The sequence below is a fragment of the Jaculus jaculus genome, chromosome 13, assembly GCF_020740685.1.
Source record: "Jaculus jaculus isolate mJacJac1 chromosome 13, mJacJac1.mat.Y.cur, whole genome shotgun sequence".
Taxonomy (NCBI): domain Eukaryota; kingdom Metazoa; phylum Chordata; class Mammalia; order Rodentia; family Dipodidae; genus Jaculus; species Jaculus jaculus.
The window spans coordinates 28,939,607-28,966,421 of record NC_059114.1 but is presented as its reverse complement, the minus strand read 5'-3'; the positions used below and the strand labels follow the sequence as shown (position 1 = coordinate 28,966,421).

Sequence of the window (26,815 nt, the reverse complement as noted above, 5' to 3'; positions counted from 1 at the left end):
ACCACCGGCAGGCTCTCATCTGTCTTTCTTTTTCCTTCCAAAAGGTTTAGCTTTTTCTCCCGAGACAAGAGGCGCCTGGCCAACTCCCAGAGAACGACGCACATGCACGAGTCCTTTGGCCAGTGGGCAAGCACCCACCGTGATGACGGGTACACAGAACAAGGACAGGAAGCCCTGCAGCATCTGTGACCTTAGCTCCTCCCCTGGTGGGCCTGGACTGTCCCCAGCCTGAGCTGGATCATTGCTCACACCTCTTTGTGCGATTGCACCCTCAAATCCAACCCTTCAAACAAACTGCTTTGAGGATGGACAATGAAAAACTGATGCCAAATTTTAGGAAAAAAAAGTTTATTTATATCCAGGGCTATCACTGTTTATATTAAATGCCTCTGACCCCTTAGGATATATATTTAATAATCCCACAAACTGAGGTCAGATTTTTCTCGTTAACTTTAGTAATAAGCTGCTTAAGCCAAATACAACACTCACCGCTATAATTGCTGTTTGATTTCTTTGTATAAAGTTCTATGTGTTGCTGGGCGTGGTGGCGCACACCTTTAATCCCAGCACTGGGGGGAGGGACAGAGGTAGGAGGATCGCCATGAGTTCAAGGCCACCCCGAGAATATATAGTGAATTCCAGGTCAGCCTGGGCTATAGTGAGACCCTACCTTTAAAAAAAAAAATTTGTATGTAGAGGTTTTATTATCACCTTTGTCATGCTTCAGTGGGACCCAAGTGAAAAGTAGCTTTGTGTTATCATGAGCGTTCTGTGGAGGAAGCAGCTTGCCTAGGATGTATGGATCAGACAGATGGAGCCTCTGGCCACAGAATGAGCTGCCCAGAGTGGATACAGAACAACAGCATCTTACCAGTCCTCCCAGCCACAGACTGGACAACCTTGCAGGAGCCACTCACTGTTCCTGATAAGGGCCGGAGGCTTGTGCAGCCCTGTGTGGAGGCAGTGTGCCTTGGAATCTGCTGTGAGTTACCAAGTACTAACCAAACAAAGTCACTTCAGATGACATGTTGCCATGTTTCTTGTGTGCATTTTTTTCTGGCATCTTTTTTTTTTCTTCTTTCTTTTAGCATTCACCATATAAAATATTTAAGTCCCTTGCAGAAAATACATCCTAAAGCCAGTGAGAAGCTGGGCTCAGAAGCGATAATGTGATTGTGGATAGGGGAGACATAGCAGAGAAGGGGGATGGGTGAGCATGTGACTTGGGGATCTTGTGCCTATAACCCTGGGCTACCATGGCCAGTAGAGGAATTAGGGACTGGTCCACATATGTTCTGTCCACTCATGGAGCACCCAAGGCACGGGGCTGGGTACTCAGGGATTCAGAGACTAGCACTTCCTGGGAGCACTGAGGGACATCTGATGGACCATGGTCTATGCATTTTGCTGCTTTGCAGTGAAAACTCTGGGGGAGCTAGTTGTGGTGGCACATGCCTGTGATCAGATCATGTCAAACCAGAAGTTCCACTGCTTTCCTGGCACTGGGGCAGTAGTTACAATTCTGTACTGGAAACTTTCCAAAAACAACCATACTTTTCTAAAACAACTGATAATTTTTTTTTTTTGAGATGGGGGTCTTACTCTGACCTAGTATGTGCTCTGTAGCCCTGGCTAGCCACGAACTCTTGGCAATCCTCCTGCCTCTCAAGTGCCAGAATAACAGATGTGACATTAGTGCCCAGCTCTGATAACAATTTTATTTAATTTTAGGTTTTGGTTTTTTGAGGTAGGGTCTCACTCTAGGCTGATCTGGAATTCACTATGTCATCTCAGTGTCCTTGAACTCATGGCACTCCTCCTACCTCTGCCTCCCAAGTGCTGGGATTAAAGATGTACACCACCATGCCCAGCTTTTTTTATTTGAGAAAGAGAAAATGGGGAATTGAACCCGATTCTTTATGCTTCATAGGCAAACACCTTAACCACTAGAGCTATCTCTCCAGCCCTGGTTTTTCTTTTTAAACAAGGTCTCATGTATTCCAGATTGGGCTTAAACTCTCTAAGTAGAAAAGGCTGTTCTCAAACTCCAGATCCTCCTGCCTCCACCTTCCAAGTTCTGGGATTCAACTGTGAGATTCTATGCACCCACTTGAAGCTGAGAGATGTATATTCTTAAGTAAAAACCTAGCAGAGATGCTAGAGATGGCTTAGCAGTTAAGGCACTTGCCTGTGAAACCTAAGGACTCGTTTGACTCTCCGGGTTCCACACAAGCCAGGCTCATACCTACACAAGTATGCAATGCCATACATGTGCACAAGATGGCACATGCATCTGGAGTTCATATATAGTGGCTGGAGGCCCTAGCGTGCCCATTCTCTCTTTCTTTCTCTCTCAAATAAAGAAATAAAATAAAAATAAAGTTTTTAAAAGGCTAGTCTGTTGGGCTTGTCTCAAAAATGAATAAACAACAGACAGACAAATCTAGCAGTGGCTGGAGAGATTGCTCAGTAGTTAAAGGCACTTGCTTGCAAAGCCTGAAAGCCCAGGTTTGATTTCCCAGTATCCATGTAAATCCAGATGCACAAAGTGGCACATGAATCTGGAGTTCGTCTGCAGTGGCAGGAAGCACTGGTGGGCCCATTCTTTCTCTCAAGTAAGTATTTAAAAAGCTGGGCATGGTAGCACACGCCTTTAATTCCAGCACTCGAGGCAGAGGTAGGAGGATCACTGTGAGTTCAAGGCCACCCTGAGACTACATAATGAATTCCAGGTCAGCCTGGATTGGAGTGAAACCCTACCTCGGAAAACAAAACAACACCAAAAAAAAAAAAAAAAAAAAAAAAAAAAAAAGCCAGGCATGGTGGCTCATGTCTTTAATAACAACACTTGGAAAGCAGAGGTAGGAGGATTGTGGGAGTTCAAGACCACACTGAGTGAATACCAAGGTCAGCCTGAGCTAGAGTGAAACCCTATCATGGAAAAATAAAATCACAAAAGCTAGCAGTGAGGGTTGGGGCTGCAGGTTAGTGGTGGAAACCTTGCAGCACTTGGAACCCCCGAGTTCCATCCCCAGGCATTTGTACAGTGGTAAATGCCAGTTGTCTGAAAGAGATGAGTGGTGTGGCTCTTGGTCAGAGTCCACAAAAGCTGTGCTCGGAGCAAACAAGAAATCGGGGCAGAGAAGAAGGCAAATCTGCATTGGTTCTTTGAGTGGTGCCCTCCTTCTCCTCACCTTTCACTGTCACTTCTGTGGAGGGTATTTTCCCAGGATTGGAGACTGCCTGGGATCCCAGCCCTACAGTGCTGCTTTGTAATCATAAATGCCGGCCAAGAAAGAAGAGTCAGCACTTTGCACTGTATCAGAATTCTGTTTATTTGACAGCTGCTGCCTGCTGACCCAGATGCTTGTCCTGGTGCCTGCTATGAAGATGGAAAGGGTAGATAGCATTGTAACAAATGAGGGGCCCCAGGAGTCCTGTCAGTATAAAAGACTCCCTTCCTTTGTTTTCTCCCTCTCTCCCTTTTTTTCTTTCTATAGCTCAGGCTGTCCTGGACTTACTGTGTTGAACAGGCTGCCCTTGAGTTCATGGCAATCCACCTGCCTGAGCCTAAGGGCTGGAGACTAATAATGTAAGCCACCACATCCAGCTCTAATTTTTTTTTTAAGAAGCGTCTTGTTATGTAGCGTAGGCTGGCTTCAAACTTGCAATCCTTTGGTTTTAGCCTTCCCAGTGATGGGATTACAGGTGTGGGCCCTCATGCATGGCTAGGTGAAGGATGTTAGACCAACATCCCCTCTATTTGCCAGACTGATGGGAGAAGTCAGTATAAACTCTTCCAGTACTAAGCAGGCGCAACCCTGCTTAGCTTCCAAGATCAACTGAGACCATGTGTGCTCAGGGTGATGTGGCCATAGATTAGACATGGTGCATTGCCAAATGAAATGGTAACAGTGACTGCTTACAAATTGTTTAAGTAACTTGCCCTGACTGGAGATGTGACTGAAGTAAAGTGATTGGCTACCAATGTTTGTGTCCTTGGGCTCAAAACTCAGCATTATTGTCAGGCATGGTGGCATAGACCTTTAATCCCAGCCATTTGGGGAGCCCAGTAGAAGGATTGCTGAGTTCAAGGCCAGCCTGGTACTACAGCGAGTTCTAAGTCAGCTGGGGCTACAGTGAGACACTACCTCAAGACAAAAATAAAACATGACTACCAAAAAAAAAAAAAAAAAATTACAACTATGCAATGAAGGTAAGTTCAAAATGTCTGCTTGAACTTTGGCTTTGTGCTGGAAAGAACACTATTCCAGGGCTGGGCAGTTAAGAGAGCTTGCTTGCACAGTGTGACTGCCTAGGTCAGATTCTCCCGTAACCCACATGGAGCCAGATGCACAGTGGTGCATGCCTTGTGTCTGGAGGTCCTCTGCAGTAGCACAGGCCCTAGCACACCTACGCCCTCTTTCTCTGCTTATATAACTTCATTTTTTTAGGGCTGGAGGGATGGTTTAGTGGTTAAGGCGTTTGCCTGCAAAGCCAAAGGACAGAGGTTAGATTCCCCAGGACCCACATTAGCCAAATGCACAAGGGTGCACATGCATTTGAAGTTCATTTGCAGTGGCTGGAGGCCCTGGCATGCCCATTCTCTTTCTCAAATAAATTAGTTAATTAAAAAAAAAACCTAAACTAAGCATGGTGGTGCATACCTTTAATCCCAGCACTCAGGAGGTAGAGCTAGGAGGATTGCTGTGAGTTTAATACCAGCCTAGAGTTCCATAGAGTGAGTTCCAGGTCAGTCTGGCCTAAAGTGAGACCTTACCTTAAAAAGCAGAAAATTATTCCAAACTCTCATCAGGCTTTATTCCACCATTACACTGCACATAAAAACAATTACATTTTTCTCATGTTCTATTGCTGGACCTCTCCTTGCTTCTGTCCCTCTTGTCCCTCCCCTTGAACCTGTCTTCTCTAAGGTCCCGCTCTCTTTCCCAGTCATTTTCTGGCCACGCTCTGGTCAACTCTCTGTCTTGCCACCTCTTCTCTCGGCCCCTGTCATGGTCTCGATCCCTGGGCCTGGAGTCCCAGTGTCTATCTCGAGACCGAGATCGCTCCCTGTGTCCCCTTTTCCCCTCTCTATAGGTGTCGTTCTTAACAACTGGCAAGCTGATGGGTTTTCGGAAAGGCCGATCCCGTCCCCCAAATCTCAGCTGCCCAGATTCCTTTTTCCCACCCAGGCCACCCCCCAGCCGCCGTGGGATCCAGCCACGGAGGGTCCGCTCCAGCTCATAGTCCACGAATATCTCATGCTGGTCAATCACCAGGCCGTCGGCATCTCGATAAGCCTTCATCAGTGCACGCTCCTCTTTGTATTCTATAAAGGCATAACCCTTGGAGAAGCCAGTCACCAAGTCCCGCACCAGACGGAGCCTCCGGATGTCACCATAGCGGGAGAAGACTTCCTTTAATTTGTCCTCTTTGGTCTGCAAGTTCAGTCTAGCCACAAACAGGGTGAGGAGGGGGTCTCCAGTGACACCTTTGTTGGGAACATATCGGGCCAACATGGCCCTCCAGACTGCACGGTCATGAGGGTCTTCATCTGTGCCATCAATGCTGCCAGCTTTAAGCGGGTCATACTCCTTGGCAATGGGCATCCAATCATTCATGTTCTAGAAGGAAAACAAGTGGGTATGAAACATCCATGTCCAGCTACTCCCTTTGAGGGGGTTGGATCTCATTATATAACACGAAGCTGCCCTTGGACTCAAGACCCTCCTCCACACTCAACTTCATCAGCCACTCTTGAAAACAGGGAAGGCAATGAGCACCATAGAGTTCAGGATTCACAGGCAGTAAGGGGCAGGCAACATTGCAGTCAGGTGGCTGGCCTCCCAGAGATGGTCTGACCTGACCTCTAAACTTTCCTCAGGAAGCACAGATAGTGTGCTAGAGTTCCACGCAAGGGCATGTACCAACTCTATTACCATAGCCATTTATCAGGGTCCAGCATGCCTCTCTGGGGTGAGGAGCTCACTATTGTTTACTTGCCCTGAATGCATAAGGCCCCAGGTGAAATCTGAGAAGCACACATTTCAGACACCTTAAATTAGTTAGAGATCTGGCGTGATGGCTCAAATCTAAATGTAGTTCAGGAAGCTGAGGCAGGAAGATCACAAGTTTGAGGCCAGCCCAGGCTAAATATTGAGACCCTGTCTCAATAAAAAAGTTTTTAAAAATTTGTTTTTGGTTATTTTTGAAGTAGTGTCTCACTCTAACCCAGGCTGAACTGAAACTCAATCTGTAGTCCCAGGCTGTCCTTGAACTCATAGCAGTCCTATCTCTGCCTGCTAAGTGCTAGCATTAAAGCTGTGCACTACCACACCCAGCAATAAAATTTTTATTTTAAAAAAGTTTAAAGCCAACCAGGGCTACACACACAAAATAAATAAATAAATAAAAATAACTTTTAAAAGGCTGGGCCTGGTGGTGTAAATCTTTAATCCCAGCACTTGGGAGCAGAGGTAGGAGGATCACTGTGAGTTCAAGGCCACCTGTGACTAAACAGTGAATTCCAGGTCAGCCTGGAATGAGACCCTACCTCAAAACAACAACAAAAACCTTTTAAGCCAGGTATGGTGGCACACACTTTTACTCCCAACATTTGGGAGGCAGTTAGGATTGCTTGCTGCAATTTCAAGGCTAGCCTGGGACTGCAGAGTGAGTTTCAGGTCAGCATGGGATAAAATGAGACCCTGACTTGAAAATACAAATAAGTAAATAAATTCTAGCCAGATGTGGCGGCACACACCTTTACTCCCAGCACTGTGGAGACTGATGTAGAAATATTACTTTGCGTTCAAGGCCAGCCTGGCCAGCTATAGAGAGAGTTGGAACAGGCTGGGGCTACAGTAAGATCCTGCCTCAAAATAAATAAGGGGGTATGGGGCTGGGAGAGATGGCTTAGTGGTTAAGCACTTTCCTGTGAAGCCTAAGGACCCAAGATTGAGGCTTGATTCCCCAGGACCCATGTAAGCAAGACACACAAGGGGGTGCATGCATCTGGAGTTCGTTTGCAGTGGCTGGAGGCCCTGGTGCGCCCATTCTCTCTCTCCTTCTCCCTCCCCCTTTCTCTGTCACTCTCAAATAAATAAATAAAAATAAAGCAAAAACAAACAAACAAGGCGATAGAGGAGATTGTTCAACAGTTAAGGGCACTTGAAAGCCTACTGGCTTTGATTCAATTCCTCAGTACCCATATAAAACCAGACCCACAAAGTGGTCAATTCATTTGCAGTGACAAGAGACCTGGCACATGTCTTTAATCCCAGCACTCAGGAGGATAAGGTAGGATTGCTGTGAGTTTGAGGCCAGCCTAGGACCACAGAATGAGTACCAGTTCCGCCTGAACTAGAGTGAGACTCTAGCTGAAAAAACAAAAACAAAAATTTGGGGCTGGAGACATAGCTCAGCAGTTAAGGCACTTGCCTGCAAAGCCTAACAACTTGGGTTCAGTTCCCCAGTACCCACATGAAGCCAGATGCACAAAGTGGCACATGCATCTGGAGTTTGTTTGCAACAGCTGGAAGCCATGGCATGCCCATTCTGATTGTGTTCTCTCCCTCCCTCTCTCCTCCTGCAAATAATTTAAGAAAAAATTGGGGGCTGGAAAGATGGCTTAGCGGTTAAGGCCTGCAAAGCCAAAGGACCTTCGTATGATTCTCCAGGACCCACAAAGCCAGCTGCAGAAGGTGGTATGTGGATCTGGAATTCCTTCGCAGTGGCTGGTGCATTCTTTCTCTATCATCTGCCTTTCTCTCTCTCTCAAATACATACATAAAAAACACCTTTAACTCGGCACTCAGGAGGCAGAGGTAGGTGGATCACCATGAGTTCAAGGCCACCCTGACACTACATTGTGACTTCCAGGGCAGCCTGGGCAAGAAGAACTTACCTAGAAAAACCAAAAACACTTTAAAAAAATTTTTAAAGAAAAATGGCGGGGTGGGCTGGGCTGTAGAGATGGCTTAGCAGTTACAGCACTTGCCTGCAAAGCCAAAGGATCGTGGTTCAACTCTTAAGGACCCACATAAGCCAGATGCACAAGGGGGCGCATGCATCTGGAGTTTCCAGTGGCTAATAGTCCTGGCGTGCTTACTCTCTCTCTCTCTCTCTCTCTCTGCCTCTTTCTCTTTCACAAGTAAGTAAAATATATTTTTAAAAAATAGGGAGGTCAGGTTTGATGGTGCACACCTTTAATTCCAGCATTTGGGAGGCTAAGGAGAAGGATCTCAGTGAGTTTGAGGCCACTGTGAGACTAGAGAATGAACTCCAGGTCCACTTGGGCTAGAAAAATGCCATACCTTGAAAAAAAAAAAGGGAGGTGGCACTGGAGAGATGGCTCAGGAATTAAGGTACTTGTCTACAAAGCCTAATAACCCGATTTCCTTCCCCAGTACCCACGCAAAGCCAGATGCACAAAGTGATGCATGCGTCTGGAGTTTATTTGCAGCAGCTGGAGGCCGTGGTGTTTGCAAATAAATTTTTAAATATATTTTTAAATTTTTTATTTATTTATTTATTTATTATTATTATTATTTTGGTTTTTCTAGGTAGGGTTTCTCTGTAGCCCAGGCTGACCTGGAATTCACTGTATAGTCTAAGGGTAGCCTCGAACTAACAGCAATCCTCCTCCCTCAGCCTCCTGAGTGCTGAGATTAAAGGTGTGCACCACCACACCTTCGGATTTATTCTGTGGGTTTTTGGATTCTTCCTGAGGCGTGCATGGTTGTATATGCCGTTAATCCCAGCACTGGGCTAGAGTGAGACCCTACTTTGAAAAACAAAACAAAACAAAACAAAACAAAAAACAGCCGGGTGTGGTGGCGCACACCTTTAATTACAGCACTTGGGAGGGAGAGGCAGGAGGATCACCTTGAGTTTGAGGCCACCCTGAGACTAACTAGTTAATTCCAGGTCAGCCTGGACCAGTGTGAGGCCCTACCTCAAAAACAAAAACAAAACAAAAATAGATAATTTCATCCTCTTGCTCAGCTTTTTTCTTAAAGACATTTTTGCTCTTTTTTCTTTAGCTGATGGGTTATGAAAGGGGAATGATCAACTGCTTATGGGCTATATTGTGGGATTTCTTTTTTTTTTTTTTTTTTTGAGGGGGGGTGGAGTTTCGAGGTGGGATCTCACTCTAGCCCAGGCTGACCTGGAATTTACTATGTAGTCTCAGGGTGGCCTGGAACTCAAAGTGACCCTCCTACCTCAGCCTCCCAAATGATGGGATTAATGGTGTACACCACTATGCACGCCTCAGGAAGAATCCAAAAACCCACAGAATAAATCCAAAGGTGTGGTGACACATGCCTTTAATCCCAGCACTCAGGAGGCTGAGGTAGGAGGTTGCTGTGAGTTTGAGGCCACCCTGAGACTACATAGTGAATTCCAGGTCAGTCTGGGCTAGAGAAACACTAAATCAAAAAACAAAAAAATTTCAAGGGGGAAAGTGTGTGTGTGGGGGGGAGGAATTACCATGGGATTTTTTTATAATCATGGAAAATGCTAATAAAAATTAAGAAAATAAAATAAAATAAAAATCCAAAGTTTAAGTACTGTCATCAAGACCTCTCACCCTAGCCTACAAAAAAAAAAACAACTAATTTTTACTTGTTTTTGAGACAGGTCTCATGGTGTAGCCCTGGGGCCTCAAGCTTGCAATCTTGCCTTAGCCTCCTTTGTGCTGAGAATGCAGGCATGTGCTCACACTCAGCTCACAAACTATTTTTAGACTTGAATTGTTCCTTATTCTTTGAATGTAACTCCTTCCCAAGCTCCAATCTTCTCTGATTGGAATACTGCCTTCCTTTCTGCCTCCCACATCTTCATTTTAGGAACCAGCCGCCACCGCTTGGTCCAAGCCTGGCTTCCTACACCTCCCCACGAAGTTGTGCCTCTCCCACAGCAAACACTCTTGGGTTTGGTATCTCCCAGGTCCTAGGACACCCCCTGATAGGTGCTGGGGAACTAATTTCTAACTACATCAAAATTCACTGAGCTGTTTGTTCAAATTAGATTTTTTTTTTTTTCAAGGTAGGATCTCACTCTGGCCCAGGCTGACCTGAAATTAACTATATAGTCTCAGGGTGGTCTCAAACTCACCGTGATCCTACATCTGCCTCCCAAGTGCTGGGATTAAAGGCGTGTGCCACCATGCCCAGATTTTATTTATTTATTTATTTATTTTTAAATTATTTATTTATTTATTTGAGAGCGACAGACACACAGAGAAAGACAGATAGAGGGAGAGAGAGAGAATGGGCGCGCCAGGGCTTCCAGCCTCTGCAAACGAACTCCAGACGCGTGCGCCCCCTTGTGCATCTGGCTAACGTGGGGCCTGGGGAACTGAGCCTCGAACCGGGGTCCTTAGGCTTCACAGGCAAGCGCTTAACTGCTAAGCCATCTCTCCAGCCCAATTTATTTATTTTTAATGAGAGGGAGAATGAGAATTGGCACACCAGCGCCTCCAGCCACTGTAACTGAACTCCAGACACCTGCCACCTTGTGCGAATGTGCAACCTAGCACATGCATCACCTTGTATATCTGACTTACCTGGGATCTGGGGAGTCAAACATAGGTCCCTGGGCTTCGCAGGAAAGCACCTTAACCACTAAGCCATCTCTTCAGCCATTTGTTTGTTTTTTGAGATAGGGTCTTGCTCTAGCCCAGGCTGATCTGGGATTCACTCTGTAGCTTCAGGGTGGCCTCACACTCAGGGGGATCCTCCTACCTTGGCCTCCCAAGTGCTGGAATTAAAGGTGTGAACCACCATGCTCAGCCTTCAAGTCAGATTTTTAAAAGGGCCATCTAACATATTCAAATGAGAGACAGGCCAACATAGGACTGCCTTCCACCAACTCGTAAAAGGAGCTTGTTTTAGTTCACAAGCAACTCTGAAGAAGCCGCCTCTCTGGTACCAGTACAAGGATGCAGAGCCACAGCAACAAAGACATGACAGGAGTGAATCAACTTCACTACTAGGTTCTGGTTTTGATCATTTGTGTCTTTCTCTTTTTTGTTGTTTTTTCCAGGTATGGCCTAACTCTAGCACAGGATGACTTGGAATTCACTATGTCATCTCAGAGTGGCCTCAAACTCACAGTGATCTTCCTAACTCTGCCTCTCAAATGCTGGGATTAAAGGTATGCACCACCACACCCAGCTTTTTTTAAGTGTATTTATTTGAGAGAGAGAGAGGCAAGGAGAGAGAATGGGTGCACCAAGACCTTCAGCTGTCACAAATGAACTCCAGACATATGTGCCACCTTGTGCATCTGGCTTACTTGGGTCTTGAGAAAGTGAATCTGGGTTCTTTGACTTTACAGGCAAGCACTTCAGCCACTAAGCCATCACTCCAGCCTGTGTCTTTCTCTCTTATACCAAGAATTTCTCCATGTAAAAAAAGGAGAATTTAGTCTTTTTCTCGTCTGGATTCCTTTCTACTAAGCCTTCAGTTCTTGGAGTAGAGTCTAACTCCTCCTCCATCACATGGTAGCAATCAAAACAAGAACCCAGTTGTCTTTAAGTACAGAAGTTGTCAATATATAGATAGATAAGATGATAGATAGAAAGAAAAAGAACCGAGGCTGAGGAAATGCCTCAGTGGTTAAAGGCACTGACTTAACAAGTCTGCCAAGCCCACCTTGATCTTTCTCAGCACCAACATGATGCCAGACACAAAATAGCATCGAGGTTATCCTCTGACCTCCACATGTATACATATGCATACAGTCACAATAATAAAAAAAAAAAATGAAATGAAAAACAAAGAACTGGACTGGAGAGATGGCTCAGTGCTTAAGGCATTTGCTGCAAAGTCTAACAACCTGGGTTTGACTCCCCCGTACCCACATAAAATCATATGCAAATTGGTGCATGAATCTGGAGTTCATTTGCAGTGGCTAAAGAGTCTGACATGCCCTTCCTCTTCTTGCAAATAAACAAATAAAACTTTTTTTTTTTTTTTTGAGGTAGGGTCCACCATGCCCAGCTAAACCTAATTTTTTTGTTGTTGTTGTTCTCCAAGGTAGGGTCTACTCTAGCGCAGGCTGACCTGGAATTCTCTATGTAGTCTCAGGGTGGCCTCGAACTCATGGCAATCCTCCTACCTCTGCCTCTTGAGTGCTGGGATTAAAGGTGTGCGCCACCATGCCCGGCTTTGGATTTTTTAAAATATATTTTACTTATTTACTTGGGAGGGGGGGTGAATGGCCGCGCCAGGGCCTCCGGCCACTGCAACCAAACTCACAGATGCATGTGCCACTTTACTGCATCTCGCTTTATTTGGGTACTAGGGAATCAAACCGGGGTAGTCAGGCTTTGCAACCAAGCGCCTTAACCACTGACCTCTCTAACCCAAAGATACTCTTTAATGTAACCCAGGCTAGTCTCAAAGCCATAAGTAGTGATACATGTGTAATCCCAGCACTTGGGAGGTGAAGGCCGGAGTTCAAGGCCACCCTAGGCTACACAGAGGCCAACGCAGGATTACCTGAGACTGTCTCAGCAACAGTGTTGCCAGCCATTGGTAGTGGCGCAGACCTTTAATCCCAGAACTAGGAAGGCGGAAGTAGAAGGATCGCTGCGAGTTCGAGGCCACTTGGGAGCAGAGTTCCAAATCAGCTTGAGCTAAAGTGAGACCCTACCTGGGGGGGTGGGGGTTGGATAGTGTCACTCTCAGGGGTCTACGAAAAGGAGGACTGACCGAAGCTTTCCAGGAAGTGAAGCCAGACGGCCACATCCGCCCCGGGCATGCGCAGCGGCGCCGGACGCGGGAGCGACCGCCGTCCTCCCGGCCACGCCCGCCCCGGGGCCCCGTGCGCCAGGTCTCAACGCGGCGCCCCTCACGCGCAGCGCGGCGCCTCCCTTTCTTCCCTCCCCGCGGCCTCGTCCACTCCCGGCCCGCGGCTCCCACTCACCACTCAGCCAGCGGTGGGCGGCTCGCGGGCAGCGGACGCGGCGGAGGGCGGGCCGCGCGGTCCTGCCCGCCCCAGCCGAGCTCCGCGTCCGCGGCGGCAGATTCGCCACCGGCGGAGCTCCTGTTGCTTTAAGAAATCGAATTACACACGTCAAAGGCAGGTTTTTGTTTTGTTTTTAAATAAATAGCCCGACGTGGGTGGTGCACGCCTTTAATCCCAGCACTTGGGAGGCAGAGGTAGGAGGATCACCGTGAGTTTGAGACCACCCTGAGACTACAGAGAGAATTCCAGGTCAGCCTGGGCCAGAGTGAAACCCTACGTTAACCGCCCCCCCGCACCCCCAAAGAAAAAATACCTTGAGGGCTGGAGAGATGGCTTAGCTGTTCTTTTTTTTTTTTTTTTTTTTCGAGGTAGGGTCTCACTCTGGTCCAGGCTGATCTGGAATTAACTATGTTCTCTCAGGGTGGCCTCGAACTCTCGACGATCCTCCTACCTCTGCCTCCCAAGTGCTAGGATTAGGCGGGCACCACCACGCCCAGCTTTGTTTTTGTTTTTGTCTAGGCGGGTTTTTTGTTGTTTGTTTTTCGAGGCAGGTTCTCACTCTAGCTTGTTTTGACGTCGTCCCAAAGCCTAAGGACCCAGGTTGGATTCCCCAGTACCCATGTCAATCAGCTGCACAAGGTGGTGCACGTTTCTGGAGTTCGTTTGCAGTGACTGGAAGCTCTGGAAGGCCGCGGTCTCTTAAATAAATAAGTCAATAAATTAAATAAATCTATTTATTAAAAAGAGAGAGAGAGATCTTGCTGGGTGTGGTGGCGCACACTTTTCTTTAATTCCAGCACTTGGGAAGCAGAGGCAGGATCACCATGAGTTCAAGGAGGGTTGGGCTAGAGTAAGACCCTACCTCAAAACCAAAACAATAACAAAAGAGCATCTTTTTTTTTTTTTAATTTTTTATTTATTTATTTGAGAGTGACAGACACAGAGAGAAAGACAGATAGAGGGAGAGAGAGAGAATGGGCGCGCCAGGGCTTCCAGCCACTGCAAACGAACTCCAGACGCGTGCGCCCCCTTGTGCATCTGGCTAACGTGGGACCTGGGGAACCGAGCCTCGAACCGGGGTCCTTAGGCTTCACAGGCAAGCGCTAAGCCATCTCTCCAGCCCACAAAAGAGTATCTTGACACTAGGATTTTGCCAACAATTTGTCTTGGCTTAATCCTTTTTTTTTTTTTTTTTTTTGGTTTTTGGAGGTAGGGTCTCACTCTAGCTAGGTAGTCTCAGGCTGGCCCCGAACTCACAGCGATCCTCCTACCTCTGCCTCCTGAGCGCTGGGATTAAAGGTGTGCGCCACTGCACTCGACTTCATTTTCTTTTATTTTAAAAATACTTTATTTACTTATTTGGAAGCAGAGAAAAACAGATAGAGACAGAGAGAGAATGAGCATGCCAGAGCCTTCAGCCAAATGAACTCCAGATGCATGCTCCACCTTCTGCATCTGTCTTACGTGGGTCCTGGGGAATTGAATCTGGGTCCTTTGGCTTTGCAGGCAAACGCCTTAACCACTAAGTCATGTCTCCAGCCCAGCTTAATCCATTTTCTTGGTTTTAAAATACTTGGCCTTCCAATTTGTTGACCCTTGGATTAATTACCTGTACTTTGTTCTTTGTACAGTTAAAAAAAAACAAACAAAAAACTTTACTCACCAAAAACAGCAATATGTCTGGTTCATCAGACCACTTATAAAAGAAGAAAGGCTGGAGAGATGGCATAGCCTTAAGGCGCTTACCTGTGAAGCCTAAGGACCAGTGGTTGATCTCTCTCCAGATCCCAGGGGTAAACCAGAAGCACAAAGCTGAGACAAGTGCAAGGTCACACATGCACTCGCAAACGTCTGGAGTTCTACTGCAGTGGCTGAGGCCCTGGAGCACCAATTCTCTCTCTTTCTCTATCTGAACAAAATTTAAGGGCTGGAGAGCTAGCTTAGCAGTTAAGCACTTGCCTGTGAAGCCTGAGGACCCGGGTTTGAGGCTCTGTTCCCCAGGACCCACGTTAGCCAGATGCACAAGGGGGCGCACGCGTCTGGAGTTCGTTTGCAGTGGCTGGAGGCCCTGGAGCGCCCATTCTCTCTCTCTTTCTCTCTCTCTGCCTCTTGCTCTCTCTGTCTGTCGCTCTCAAATAAATAAAGTAACAAAAAAAAAATAAATTTAAAACCTTAAAAAGATGAAACTCATTGGAAAAAAAATAGTAATCTTTGCACATGCTAAGCCTGGAGACATAGAAGACTATGCACCTTGGGTGGAGCTTCTTGAAGACAGGAACTCACAGCTTTTCCAAAATAAACCTAAACGAGCAACTCATAATGTGGTCTGATGCAAGCTCTCTGACTCCCATAGATTTGACTGCCTGAATCTGAATAAAAACTTCAAGTACAGTCAGCTGGGGAGCACTAGAGTGCATCCCCCTAACCCTCCATTAAATCTATTTTGCTTGGTGTGTGTTCATTTCGAGTTTATCCAAACACTGTTGGAAAGTACACTGATAGACCCTCAGCAAAAACTAAGCCTGACTCATCAGGCACAGGGCCAAGCCCATTTCATCTCTCAGGACCTCCTGGGGTGGTGTGTGACATTCTGGTGTTGGAGGAGCAGGGCTGACTTTAAGGAGGATAGAAAGCTTCAGACCCTTCACCATCACCTCCTCTAAGGTTCCTCTTACCCAGTACTCAGCCACCCTGTAGGAGTCCCAGACCAGAAATGAACAGAATACTGCCCGAATAAAAATTAAAAAGGAGAGTCTTTATTATAATAGACAGCCAGCGTCTGTCACCTTACAGCATGAAGTAGAACAGCCCCGTCCCACTTTTACAGTGACTTTTTAAAGGCAAAAGAAAACTTCATTCTTTACAATGACCTACCCCTCTTCAGTCATCCCCTCCTCAATTATCTTTTGGCTTGGAGGGATCCCTGTGAGGGGGGAGTTTTCTGGTCCTTAGGCTTAACAGAAAGAAGTATCTCAGAGGTGGGCTTAAGACATTTCTTAGCGCATTTCCAAAACTAAGTGGGTTTTTCAGTAACTATCTCAATTCAAGTCAAAATGTAAGGAACCTGGTCAGGGTGTCCAGGTCATCTAAGGACAACCTGTTCAACTTGATACACATTTGGGAAGTCAAAGGCTCCTTCTAGTGGCCATCCCACATCAAATGATGGCCAATCTAATTCCTCAAGGAGAAGGCATCACATGTGGCACCTAAGTCAGATGCCTGCTGTTGGAAGAATGAAAAGTTAGTAAGGACACATTGCAATGGGCTGGATGTGCTGGAGGCAGAGCTTGTCTGTCCCATGATGGAGTTTTCAGTTTCTGCAGCTGTTTTCCTAGGAAGATCCAAAAATGCTAAACACAAAAGGACAAAACAAACACTAAACAGAAAGACAAAGGCATGTGGCCACACGGAACTGAACCAGACAGACCAGGAGTGGGGTGATATTTTGCCACCAATGGGGATTTGGGAAGTAGTACCATGTCCAGTCTTCCACTGAACCCCCTTACCTCTGGAGGTTTTCAGACTAGATGACTCTCCACTTATGGTGGTACTGATGTCCTCTGATGACACTCCTTCCTGCTGGGGCATGGAGAATGTCCCTGGGGCTGAGGAATGTCTCTCAGCAGCCGCCCCCTAGGGTATCCAACCCGCACTCAGAGTAGAGTGCCAAGAGATCAAGACTCTGTGAGACCAGATTCAGGGGGCAGTTTAGCAAGAATAATATAATACCTAGCAGGGACCTCCAAATGTAGTGAGTCCCAGACCAGAAATGAGCACAAGACCGCCTGAATAAAAATTAAAAAGGATAGCCGGGTGTGGTGGCACACACCTTTAATCCCAGAACTCAGGAGGCAGAAGTAGGAGAATCACTGTGACTTCAAGGCCACCCTGAGAATACAGAATGAATTCCAGGTTGACCTGGGCTAGAGTGAGACCCTACCTCAAGAAAATAAAATAAAAAATAAAAAAGAGTCTTCATTAAGCTAGCCAGCATCTGCCCCTCACAGTCTGAAGAACAGCCCCATCCTACTTTTATAGTGACTTTTTATTTTTTTTTAATTTTTATTTTATTTATTTGAGAGTGACAGACAGAGAGAGAAAGAGGCAGTTAGAGAGAGAGAGAGAGAGAATGGGCACGCCAGGGCTTCCAGCCACTGCAAACAAACTCCAGACCCATGCACCCCCTTGTGCATCTGGCTAACGTGGGTCCTAGGGAATCGAGCCTCGAACTGGGGTCCTTAGGCTTCACAGGCAAGCGCTTAACCACTAAGCCATCTCTCCAGCTCTTATAGTGACTTTTTAAAGGCAAACAAAACAAGACAAAACAAAACAAACACCCCCCCAAAAAAAAAATGACCTAGTCCTCACTCTTCAGTCATCCCCTCCCCAGGTATGTTTTGCAAGAGCAAGCAAGCATGATTTACAAAAGCATAACTTGGGCAGAGCACCAGATAAAGGTAAGACCGGAGTACCCAGGCCAGCTTGACCTCAGGGCCAGACTAACATTAGATGTCTTTACTGGAGTCATGCCTTCAGGCTTGTAGTTACTGCTCTGTGTTAACCTTTAACCTCGCATGACTCCTTGAGAATGTCAAGATGTCTGAGTGGCCTAAGATGGCTTCCCTTAGGTCTGTTCACCAGAGGTTGTTACAACCCCTGAACAAATATGGATAAAGTTTAAAAGAAGAGAACAGACTTCTGGTTAAGATGGCAGCATAGGAACCATACCAAAGCAGCCTAGGGGAGAAAAAGCCAAGGGGAAAAAAAAAGTAAAATACACTCTTCTACTAAAAAGTGAGGTGTGGTGGTGCACGCCTTTAATCCCAGCACTCAGGAGGCAGAGGTAGGAGGATCTCTGTGAGTTCAAGGCCACCCTGAGACAACATAGTGAATTCCAGGTCAGCCTGAGCTAGAGTGAGACCCTACCTCGAAAAACCAAAAAGAAAAAAAATAAATGCCGCGGACTGACTCTCGGGGAGATCAGGACCGAGGGAGAACAAGGGCGAAGGCTCAAGGAGAACTCGGGATTCGGCGAGGAAATGACAGACAGACACACTCTAAGTTGAATATGCTGCTGCTGCAATTTACTGAAGGTTTCATGAAGGTTTTATACAGATTGAACAGGGAAACTTAGCAAGCCAACAAGTGATCTCAGAAATCATTAATCTAAACAACCTTAAGTATTGTTCTATTGTAAGCATACATGTAATATTTATCAGGCAGGAATGTTCCCTTTTTTTTAAGAAGGACGTCTTGCCCCATTGACCACAGCTTTACATGAATAGAAGCTTGGGGTAAGGGATGTAAGGTGAACAATAGGTTATTTATTTTTTATAAACCGAGCAGAGAGCCATCTCTTTCCACTTATTAGATTATTTATATAATCCTCATATTTATTATAAAAGTGTTTCTATCCAAAAGACCACCAATATTTTAAGGCTGGTTTAATGTTTTCCAGGAATTCTTTTCTTACTTGTCTAGAGTATAAGCACCAAGGCTTACGTGTCTTTGCTAAGCATTTTATAAATGGAAGAGAATGCCATAGTCTCCTTTTTTCTTTATAATTCATTCATCTATTACCGAATTTATCATATTCTCCCTCATAGGGGAGTGGATCTAAGTAGATTCCAGCTCTAGGAATCCGCCATTTGCCCTTGATCAAGTACTGAACATATCCCCCAGGAAGTTTCCTGGTGGGAATGCCTAAGTTTTGTAACTCCTTTTCTGTAGAACTGTCATGTTTCTTATGAACACTACCGATCAACATTTCTACTTTCACTTTCTCAGGATCAGTATTGTTTTAAAACATCATAAGCTGTTTCTACTCTACACCATCTAAAAACTGTTCTAGAGTTAATTTTTTATTCCTAGTAGAGTTATACATTTCCTCCATTGCCCTAATCATAGGAGGGGCACATTCAATACTCAAATTGTTTTTTGTACTCTGATTGCGTACATGATTAATAGTAAGCATAGCGTAGAAACTAGCTGTTCTTTGACAAACAACTAGAAGAAAGCAGGAAAGAAACAGAATGCAGAAAACAATTCATTGGCGCCAGCAATTAGGTCGCCGTGACTTGGGCAGCAAGAACCATTACAGTAACTGACTGCCAAGGGGTCACCGGGGGCATCCCTCCGAAGAGTGCTGGCCCTCTGTCCTCAGCTCTCTTCCAGTACAGAAGCATCTCTGCTTGCTACACAGGCGAGGTCGCCGTGGACGTAGCAAATAAAAAGTGAGGTATATAAGATATTATCAACTGCATCAGAGAAGTAGGAGAGATTCAGAGCATCTAGAGACTACAGGAGCAGGCAGAAGTGGCTCCAGCAACTGTGAAACCAGGTCCGGATGGCCACAGCCACAAGGCTAGGCCTGAGCTGCAGGAAAAACCAGGTAAGGAGATTCTCCACTCACACCGGAGCTCCTTGCTAACTCAAGAAACATGAAGGGAGGATGGCATGGACCAAAGAAGCGGCTCAAGAGGAAGAGGATTGCAAGGACCAGCGGCAAAATGTCAGCCACCATCCACACCCTCCCTCCACCCCACTGCCAGTGCAAGCAACAGCAAGCACCAGAGACCTGGGGAAGGGAACTCACCTATAAGCACACGGCTTAGGTGATCAGAGCAGCTATCCACTGACCCAGGCCAGCTTACCTGAGCCCACAGCACAGCAGAGTGACCCAAGCGGGAGTGCAGCATAATTGAGACCAAAACCATCTTCAAAGGTAACTGGGATTACACCAGGTCAGTACCTGCCAAATAAACCTGGTATAAAGGCTTGCATCAGAACTGCTAATTGCACCTTCCATGTCAGGGTAATTTGTATGTTAAATCTGATGGATGGTTGGATTGGCCATTCTTTTTCTTTTTTTGTTTGTTTTTTTCAAGGTAGGCTCTCACTCTAGCTCAGGCTAACCTGGAATTCACTATGTAGTCTCAGGGTGGCCTCAAACTCATGGCGATTCTCCTACCTCTGCCTCAAGAGTGCTGGGATTAAAAGAGTGTGCCACCACACCCAGCAGCCATTCTTAAATAAGCTATATTTTGGGCTTGTCATTTGTTGCTTCCTGATTTATACTGCCTTTGTTTCCTCTTCTGTCCTTCACTGGGGAAGGATCTTACTTGGTCACAAGCTGACTTGGAACCCGCTACAAACCAGAAATCTTAACCTCCTACTTGACAGGATTAAGGATGTGGGGCAACACATATCCTTAGGGACTGTGACATTGTTAGAGGATCTGCTTGTCATAATACCTACTTACATACTGCTGTTTTTCATTGAATGTGTCCATTGTTTAGTTAAATTTTAGAATCTGCCTGTATTTTGTTTCACTCAGTCTACTTGAATACTCTCATAGGAGGCAAATCCAACATCAAGGGTGACGTTTCTGGTTACTGTAAGAGTCTTAAGAGCCACACCTAACACCTTAAGCTCCTACCTTAAAGATATATAACATCACATTGATTGATATATCTAATAATATTGCAGCTAATTCGAAAATCCAAGCATCAAATTAATCCAAGATGAAAAATCTCTACATTATACTATAAGAAACACAAAAAATCAAGACAATATAAATCCACCAAAAAGTTTTTTTTGTTGTTGTTGTTGTTTTGTTTTTGAGGTAGGGTCTCACTCTAGCCCAGGCTGACCTGGAATTCACTATGTAGTCTCAGGGTGGCCTTGAACTCACAGCAATCCTCCTACCTCTGCCTCCTGAGTCCTGGGATAAAAGTCATGTGCCACTATGCCTAGCTTCACAAAAAGTATTAATGCAACAGAAATGACCTCTAGTGATACTGATTTAGAAGAAATGCCTGCAAAAGATTTCAAAAGAATAATTATAAGTATGTTCAAAGAAATTAAAGAGGAAATCAAAGAAGACACAGGATACCAATTTAATGGAATAAGGAGGTCAATACAAGACATAAATAAGGAAATAGAAATAATAAAGAAAAGCCACTCAGAAATACTAGCAATGAAGAACACAGTGACAGAAAAAAAAACCTCTATAGAAAATCTCAACAGTAGAATGGATGAAGGAGAGGACAGAACATCTAAATTAGAAGACCTGGTGGCAGATCTAATACAGTCCAACAAAGAAAAAGACAAATTAATAGGAAAGTATGAATAGGAATTTCAAGATATCCAGGACACTATGAAAAGATCAAACATAAGAATTCAGGGTATAGTAGTAGCAGAAGAATTTCATTCCAAAGACATAGTAGGTGTTTTCAACAAAATCAGAAAAGTAAACTTCCCCAAAATTGGGAAAGAAATGCCAATGCAGATACAGGAAGCCTTTAGAACACCAACCAGACAAAGCCTAGAAAGAACCTCTCCTCACCATATTATAATTAAACTACTAAATACAGAAACCTAAGAAAATATATTGAAAGCAGTTAGAGAGAAAAATCAAGTCACATGCAAAGGCTGGCCCATCAGGATCACAGCAGATATTCAACACAAACTTTAAAAGCCAGAAGGTTGTTGAGTGATGTTCTGAAAGATAACAACTATCAACCAAGGTTACATTATCCTGCAAAGCTATCCATTCAAATAGATGGAGGAATAAGGACATTCCACAACAAAAGCAAGCTAAAGGAATATTTGAAGACAAAACCACCTCTACGGAAAATACTTGAAAGATTCCTCCAGGCTGAAGAGAAAGAAAAGCACACATACAAGGAACCTAGAAAAAACAAACCATACACAAATACTAGTTAATACAAGAAAGCAAAGGTAAAACTGGAAGAACTACAGAACAAAACAAAAAAAGGCAAAAATAAATGTATACCTTTCAATAACTCCTATCTTTTCTTTCTTTCCTGGTTTTTTTGTTTGTTTGTTTTGAGGTAGGGTCTCATTCTAGTCCAGGCTGACCTGGGATCAATATTAACTCTTAATATTAATGGCCTCAATGCCCAAACCAAAAGACATAGATTTGCAGACTGATTTAAAAAGCAGGATCTTAAACCGGGCTTGGTGATGCACACCTTTCATCCCAGCACTTGGGAGGCAGAGGTAGGAGGATCACCATGAGTTCAAGGCCACCCTGAGACTACATAGCGAATTCCAGGTCAGCCTGAGCTAGAGTGAGACCCTACCTCGAAACACACACACACACACACACACAAGCAGGATCCTTCAATTTGTTGCCTCTAAGAAACTCACCTTTCTACAAAGGATGGACACTATCTTAGGATGAAATATTGGAAAAGTGTTTCAAGCACATGGACCTAGAAAACATGCAGGGGTAGCTATCCTAATTTCTGACAGGGTAGACTTCAGACCAACATTAGTTAGGAAAGATAAGGAAGGTCACTTTGCATTGATTAAAGGAACACTCCAACAGGAGGTCATTACAATCCTAAATATATATGCACCTAACATGGGGGCTCCCAATTTCATCAAACAAACACTACTAGAACTAAAGTCATAAATAATACCAAACACAGTTGTAGACAGTGACTTCAACACCCAACTCTCATCAATTGACAGGTCATCCTGGCAAAAAAGAAACAGAGATGCATCTGGATTAAATGAGATCATAGAACAAATGGACCTAACAGACATATGCAGGACATTTCATCCAAATGCTGCAGAATACACATTCTTTTCAGCAGCACATGGAACATTCTCTGAAATAGACCATATATTAGGACACAAAGCAAATCTTAACAAATACAGGAAAATTGAAATAATTCCTTGCACTCCATCTGATCACAATGGGATCAAACTACAAATCAACAGCAAGAAAAGCTACAGAGCATACACAAAATCATGGAAACTAAACAATACACTCCTAAATGACGAATGGGTCAATGAAGAAATCAAGAAGGAAATCAAAAAATCCATAGTCAAATGATAATGAGAACACAACATACAAAAACCTGTGGGACACAATGAAGGCAATCCTAAGAGGGAAATTTATAGCTTTAAGTGCCTATATTAAGAAATTAGAAAGGTCGCAAGTAAATGACCTAATGCTTCACCTTAAAGCCTTGGAAAAAGAAGAACAAAGCAAACTGAAAATCAGTACATGGGAAGAAATAATAAAGATTAGGGTAGAAATTAATGAAATAGAAACCAAAAACACAATCCAAAGAATCAATGAAACAAAAAATTGGTTCTTTGAAACAATAAACAAGATTGATAAACCCTTAGCAAATCTGACCAAAGGAAAGAGAAGAGACACAAATTAATAAAATTAGAGATGAAAAAGGCAGAATAGCAACAGATATCAGAGAAATTCAAAAAAGTATAGGGATATACTATTAAAACATATACTCCACTAAGTTTAAAAATCTGGAAGAAATGGATGATTTCCTTGATTTATATGACCTACCTAAATTAAATCAAGATGAGATTAACCACTTAAATAGACCTATAACAAATATGGAGATCCAAGCAGTTATCAAAAATCTCCCAACTAAAACAAGTCCAGGCCCAGATGGATTCACTGGTGAATTTTACCAGAACTTCAGGGAAGATTTAACACCAGTGTTTCTTAAACTTTTCCATAAAATAGAAAAAGAAGGAATCCTACCAAACTCGTTCTACGAAGCCAGCATCACTCTGAAACCAAACTACCTAGCAAGCACTTCTCTTAAAATTCATACCCTTATATTAATGCTACTCTTACTTTGGATAGAGAATCTTCTCTTTTCAGATGGCAGTGACCTTGGGACGACTCAGAAGGTATCATGGTTCTGGAAAGAAGTGACTGGAGTACTGAGTAATATCTCGATCACACCTTCCAAGGCTGAGGGTCTAATGCAGAAGAGGTGGCAGAAAGAATGTAAGAGCCAAAGGAAGGGTAGGACTCCTTACAACGTGCTCCCTCCAGATATAAAATGGCCTGGATATCCATGACCTCACAGTGCCTGACACTACCTACACAAGATCATCATAAGAGGAGGAAAAGATCATGACATCAAATAAAAGAGAAGCCGGGTGTGGTGGTGCACACCTTTAATCCCAGCACTCGGCAGGCAGAGGTAGGAGGATAGTGAATTCCAGGTCAGCCTGAGCTGGAGTGAGACCTTACCTTGAAAATTCAAAAATAAATAAAAATTTTTTTAAAAATGAGAGACTGATTGAGGTGGGGATGGGATATGATGGAGAATGGAATTTCAAAGGGGAAAGTGGGGGGAGGGAAGGTACTACCACAGGATATTTTTTATAATCATGGAAGATGTTAATAAAAATTGAGAAAAAAAAAAAAGGGCTGGAGAGATGGCTTAGCGGTTAAGCGCTTGCCTGTGAAGCCTAAGGACCCCGGTTCGAGGCTCGGTTCCCCAGGTCCCACGTTAGCCAGATGCACAAGGGGGCGCACGCGTCTGGAGTTCGTTTGCAGTGGCTGGAAGCCCTGGTGTGCCCATTCTCTCTCTCTCCCTCTATCTGTCTTTCTCTCTGTGTCTGTCACTCTCAAATAAATAAAAAATGAACAAACAATATTAAAAAAAATTGAGAAAAAAAAGAATATATCAGAAAGATCATTCTCACCGAGCAAGTAGGCTTTATCCCAGAGATGCAGGGATAGATCAACATATGCAAATCAATAAATGTAATACATTATATAAATGGACTGAAGGACAAAAATCACATGATCATCTCATTAGATGCAAAAAAAAGCATTTGACAAAATCCAATATCCGTTCATGATAAAAGTCCTAGAGAGACTGGAAATAGAAGGAACATATCTCAACATAATAAAGGGTATTTATGACAAGCCTATAGCCCACATAATACTAAATGGAGAAAATCTTGAAGCTTATCCACTAAAACCAGGAACAAGACAAGGGTGTCCACTGTCCTCACTTTTATTTAATATAGTATTGGAGGACTTGCCCATAGCAATAAGTCAACAGACACACATAAAAGGGATACAACTTGGAAAGGAAGAGATCAAGTTATCATTATTTGCAGATGACATGATTCTATACATAAAGAACCCTAAAGACTCTACCAGCACACTGTTAGAGCTGATAAACACCTATAGCCATGTAGCAGGATACAAAATAAACACACAGAAATCAGTAGCCTTCCTATATACTAACAACAAATACACAGAGGATGAAATTAGAGAAACACTCCCATTCACAACTGCATCAATAAATAAATAAATAAATAAAGTACCTTAGTATAAACTTAACCAAGGAATTGAAGGATCTCTACAATGAAAACTTTAAAACACACAAGCAAGAAATTGCAGAAGACACTAGGAAAATGGAAAGACATCCCTTGATCTTAGATTGGAAAAATGAATATTGTGAAAATGGCAATCTTACCATAACCAATCTACACATTTAATGCAATCCCCATCAAGATTCCAATGGCATTTATCACAGAAAATAAAAAAAAACCAAAAAATTCCTTTGGAAGCACAAAAAAACCTCAAATATCTAAAACAATTTTGAGCAACAAAAATAAAGCTAGTGGGTGGTATCACCACTTTAACCTATACTATAGAGCAATAGTAACAAAAACAGCATGGTACTGGCACAAAAGCAGACATGCAGATCAATGGAACAGAATAGAGGACCCAGATGTAAGCTGGGGTAGCTATAGACACCTGATCTTTGACAAAAATGCCAAAAATACTCATTGGAGAAAAGATAGTCTCTTCATCAAATGGTGCTGGGAAAACTGGTTATGTATCTGTAGAAGGATGAAAATAGATCCTTATCTCTCTCCATGCACAAGAATTAAGTCCAAATGGATCAAAGACCTTAATATCAGTCCTGAAATTCTGAAACTGCTAGAGGAAAAAGTAGGGGAAACCCTTTAACATATTGGTCTTGGCAAGGACTTTCTGAATACAGCCCCAGTTGCTCAGGCAATAAAACCACATGTTAACTGCTGGGACCTCATGAAATTACAAACCTTTTGTACAGGCAAAAGACACTGTGAATAGAGCAAAGAGGCAACCTACAGAATGGGAGAAAATCTTTGCCAGGTATACATCTGATAGAAAAAAAATATATATATATACATATCAGGCTGACCTGGAATTCACTCTGTAGTCTCAGGGTGGCCTCGAACTCAAGGGGATTCTCCTACCTCAGTTTTGCGAGAGCTGGAATTTAAAGGGGAGCGCCATCTTGCCTGGCCTGCTAAGCCATTTCTTCAGCCTCCCACCTAGTCTGTATTCGTAGTTCTATAATGTTGTGGAAAGGAAGAATGAAAGACTGGGGCTAACATTTCTTTGTGAGCTTATTCTCGGTGGGGTTTGTCCTACGTGTTATCCGATGATTTCGGTCATTGCCCCGTTGGAATAACTGAAGCTCGCTCTATTTAGTAACTCGTCAAAGTTACAAGCTGGTAAAGGAAAGAGCTGAGGGATCAGCAAAGTCATCTGGCCAGGCATTGTACTGAGGGTCAGAGCAAAGCCAGGAGGCCAGGTCCGGAGACAACTGACAGGCCTTCCGACTTCGTCAGGCGGCCTACGTATGTTTTCCGTTTTGCTACAGAAATAGACCCGCATCTCCCCTCCCCTGCCATGCAAACTCGGCGGCTGGAAACTTTGAGATTAGGCAAGGAAAGAGTTGAGCGCTTTTCACTCACTATCCCCAGTCATCCTGGAAACTCCGCCCGGTCTCCGTGGAAACGCGGCTTCCCACGCGGTCGTCACCCAGGGCGGGACTCCGTGTCCGCCCTGCGCTCGGGGTTTGTGCGGTTCCAGGTCACGAGCGACCCCGACCCGCGCACCTCTGCGTTTCTCTTCGCCGCTGCCCATCCTTCCCGCGGTGCTTCGGCGCCGCAGACCACGTCTCGCCAGTGCGCAGCCCTGGGCCGCTGGGTGCTCGCGGCGCCCGCCCGCCGGGGCGCG

The 26,815-nt window shown here is 44.4% G+C and overlaps 2 protein-coding genes across 7 annotated transcripts in view; one reads left to right on the top strand and one right to left on the bottom strand.

The window, feature by feature from the left end:
* Window positions 1-1,030, top strand: part of Rilpl1 (Rab interacting lysosomal protein like 1) — an 85,415-nt gene extending 84,385 nt beyond the window's left edge. The window contains exon 7 of the mRNA XM_004668489.2: window positions 45-1,030. Within this exon, the coding sequence (XP_004668546.1) occupies window positions 45-189 (145 nt within the window). The 3' untranslated portion in view covers window positions 190-1,030. The remainder of the gene's footprint in view (window positions 1-44) is intronic.
* A 3,769-nt stretch (window positions 1,031-4,799) lies between these two features.
* Window positions 4,800-26,685, bottom strand: Snrnp35 (small nuclear ribonucleoprotein U11/U12 subunit 35). Of its 6 annotated transcripts, none has more exons than XM_045132725.1 (2): window positions 26,551-26,685; window positions 4,800-5,627 (listed from the first exon to the last, which is right to left on the bottom strand). In XM_045132725.1, exon 2 carries the CDS (start codon window positions 5,622-5,624, stop codon window positions 4,863-4,865), a length of 762 nt encoding a protein of 253 aa, XP_044988660.1. In that variant the 5' UTR covers window positions 5,625-5,627; window positions 26,551-26,685; the 3' UTR covers window positions 4,800-4,862. The 6 variants fall into 6 exon arrangements, with proteins under 6 accessions (XP_044988660.1, XP_044988662.1, XP_044988659.1 ...); XM_045132727.1 differs by lacking the exon at window positions 26,551-26,685 and adding an exon at window positions 13,295-13,314; XM_045132724.1 differs by lacking the exon at window positions 26,551-26,685 and adding an exon at window positions 12,940-13,006.
* Window positions 26,686-26,815: the final 130 nt, after the last annotated feature.

Excerpts from the sequence above, each read along its gene's own strand:
- Snrnp35 (XM_045132722.1), bottom strand. The coding sequence starts at position 12,761 with ATGTGGCCGTCTGGCTTCACTTCCTGGAAAGCTTCG. Across the intron at positions 5,628-12,725 it reads TCACTTCCTGGAAAGCTTCG|AACATGAATGATTGGATGCC; the intron begins GTCAGTCCTCCT and ends TTTTCCTTCTAG.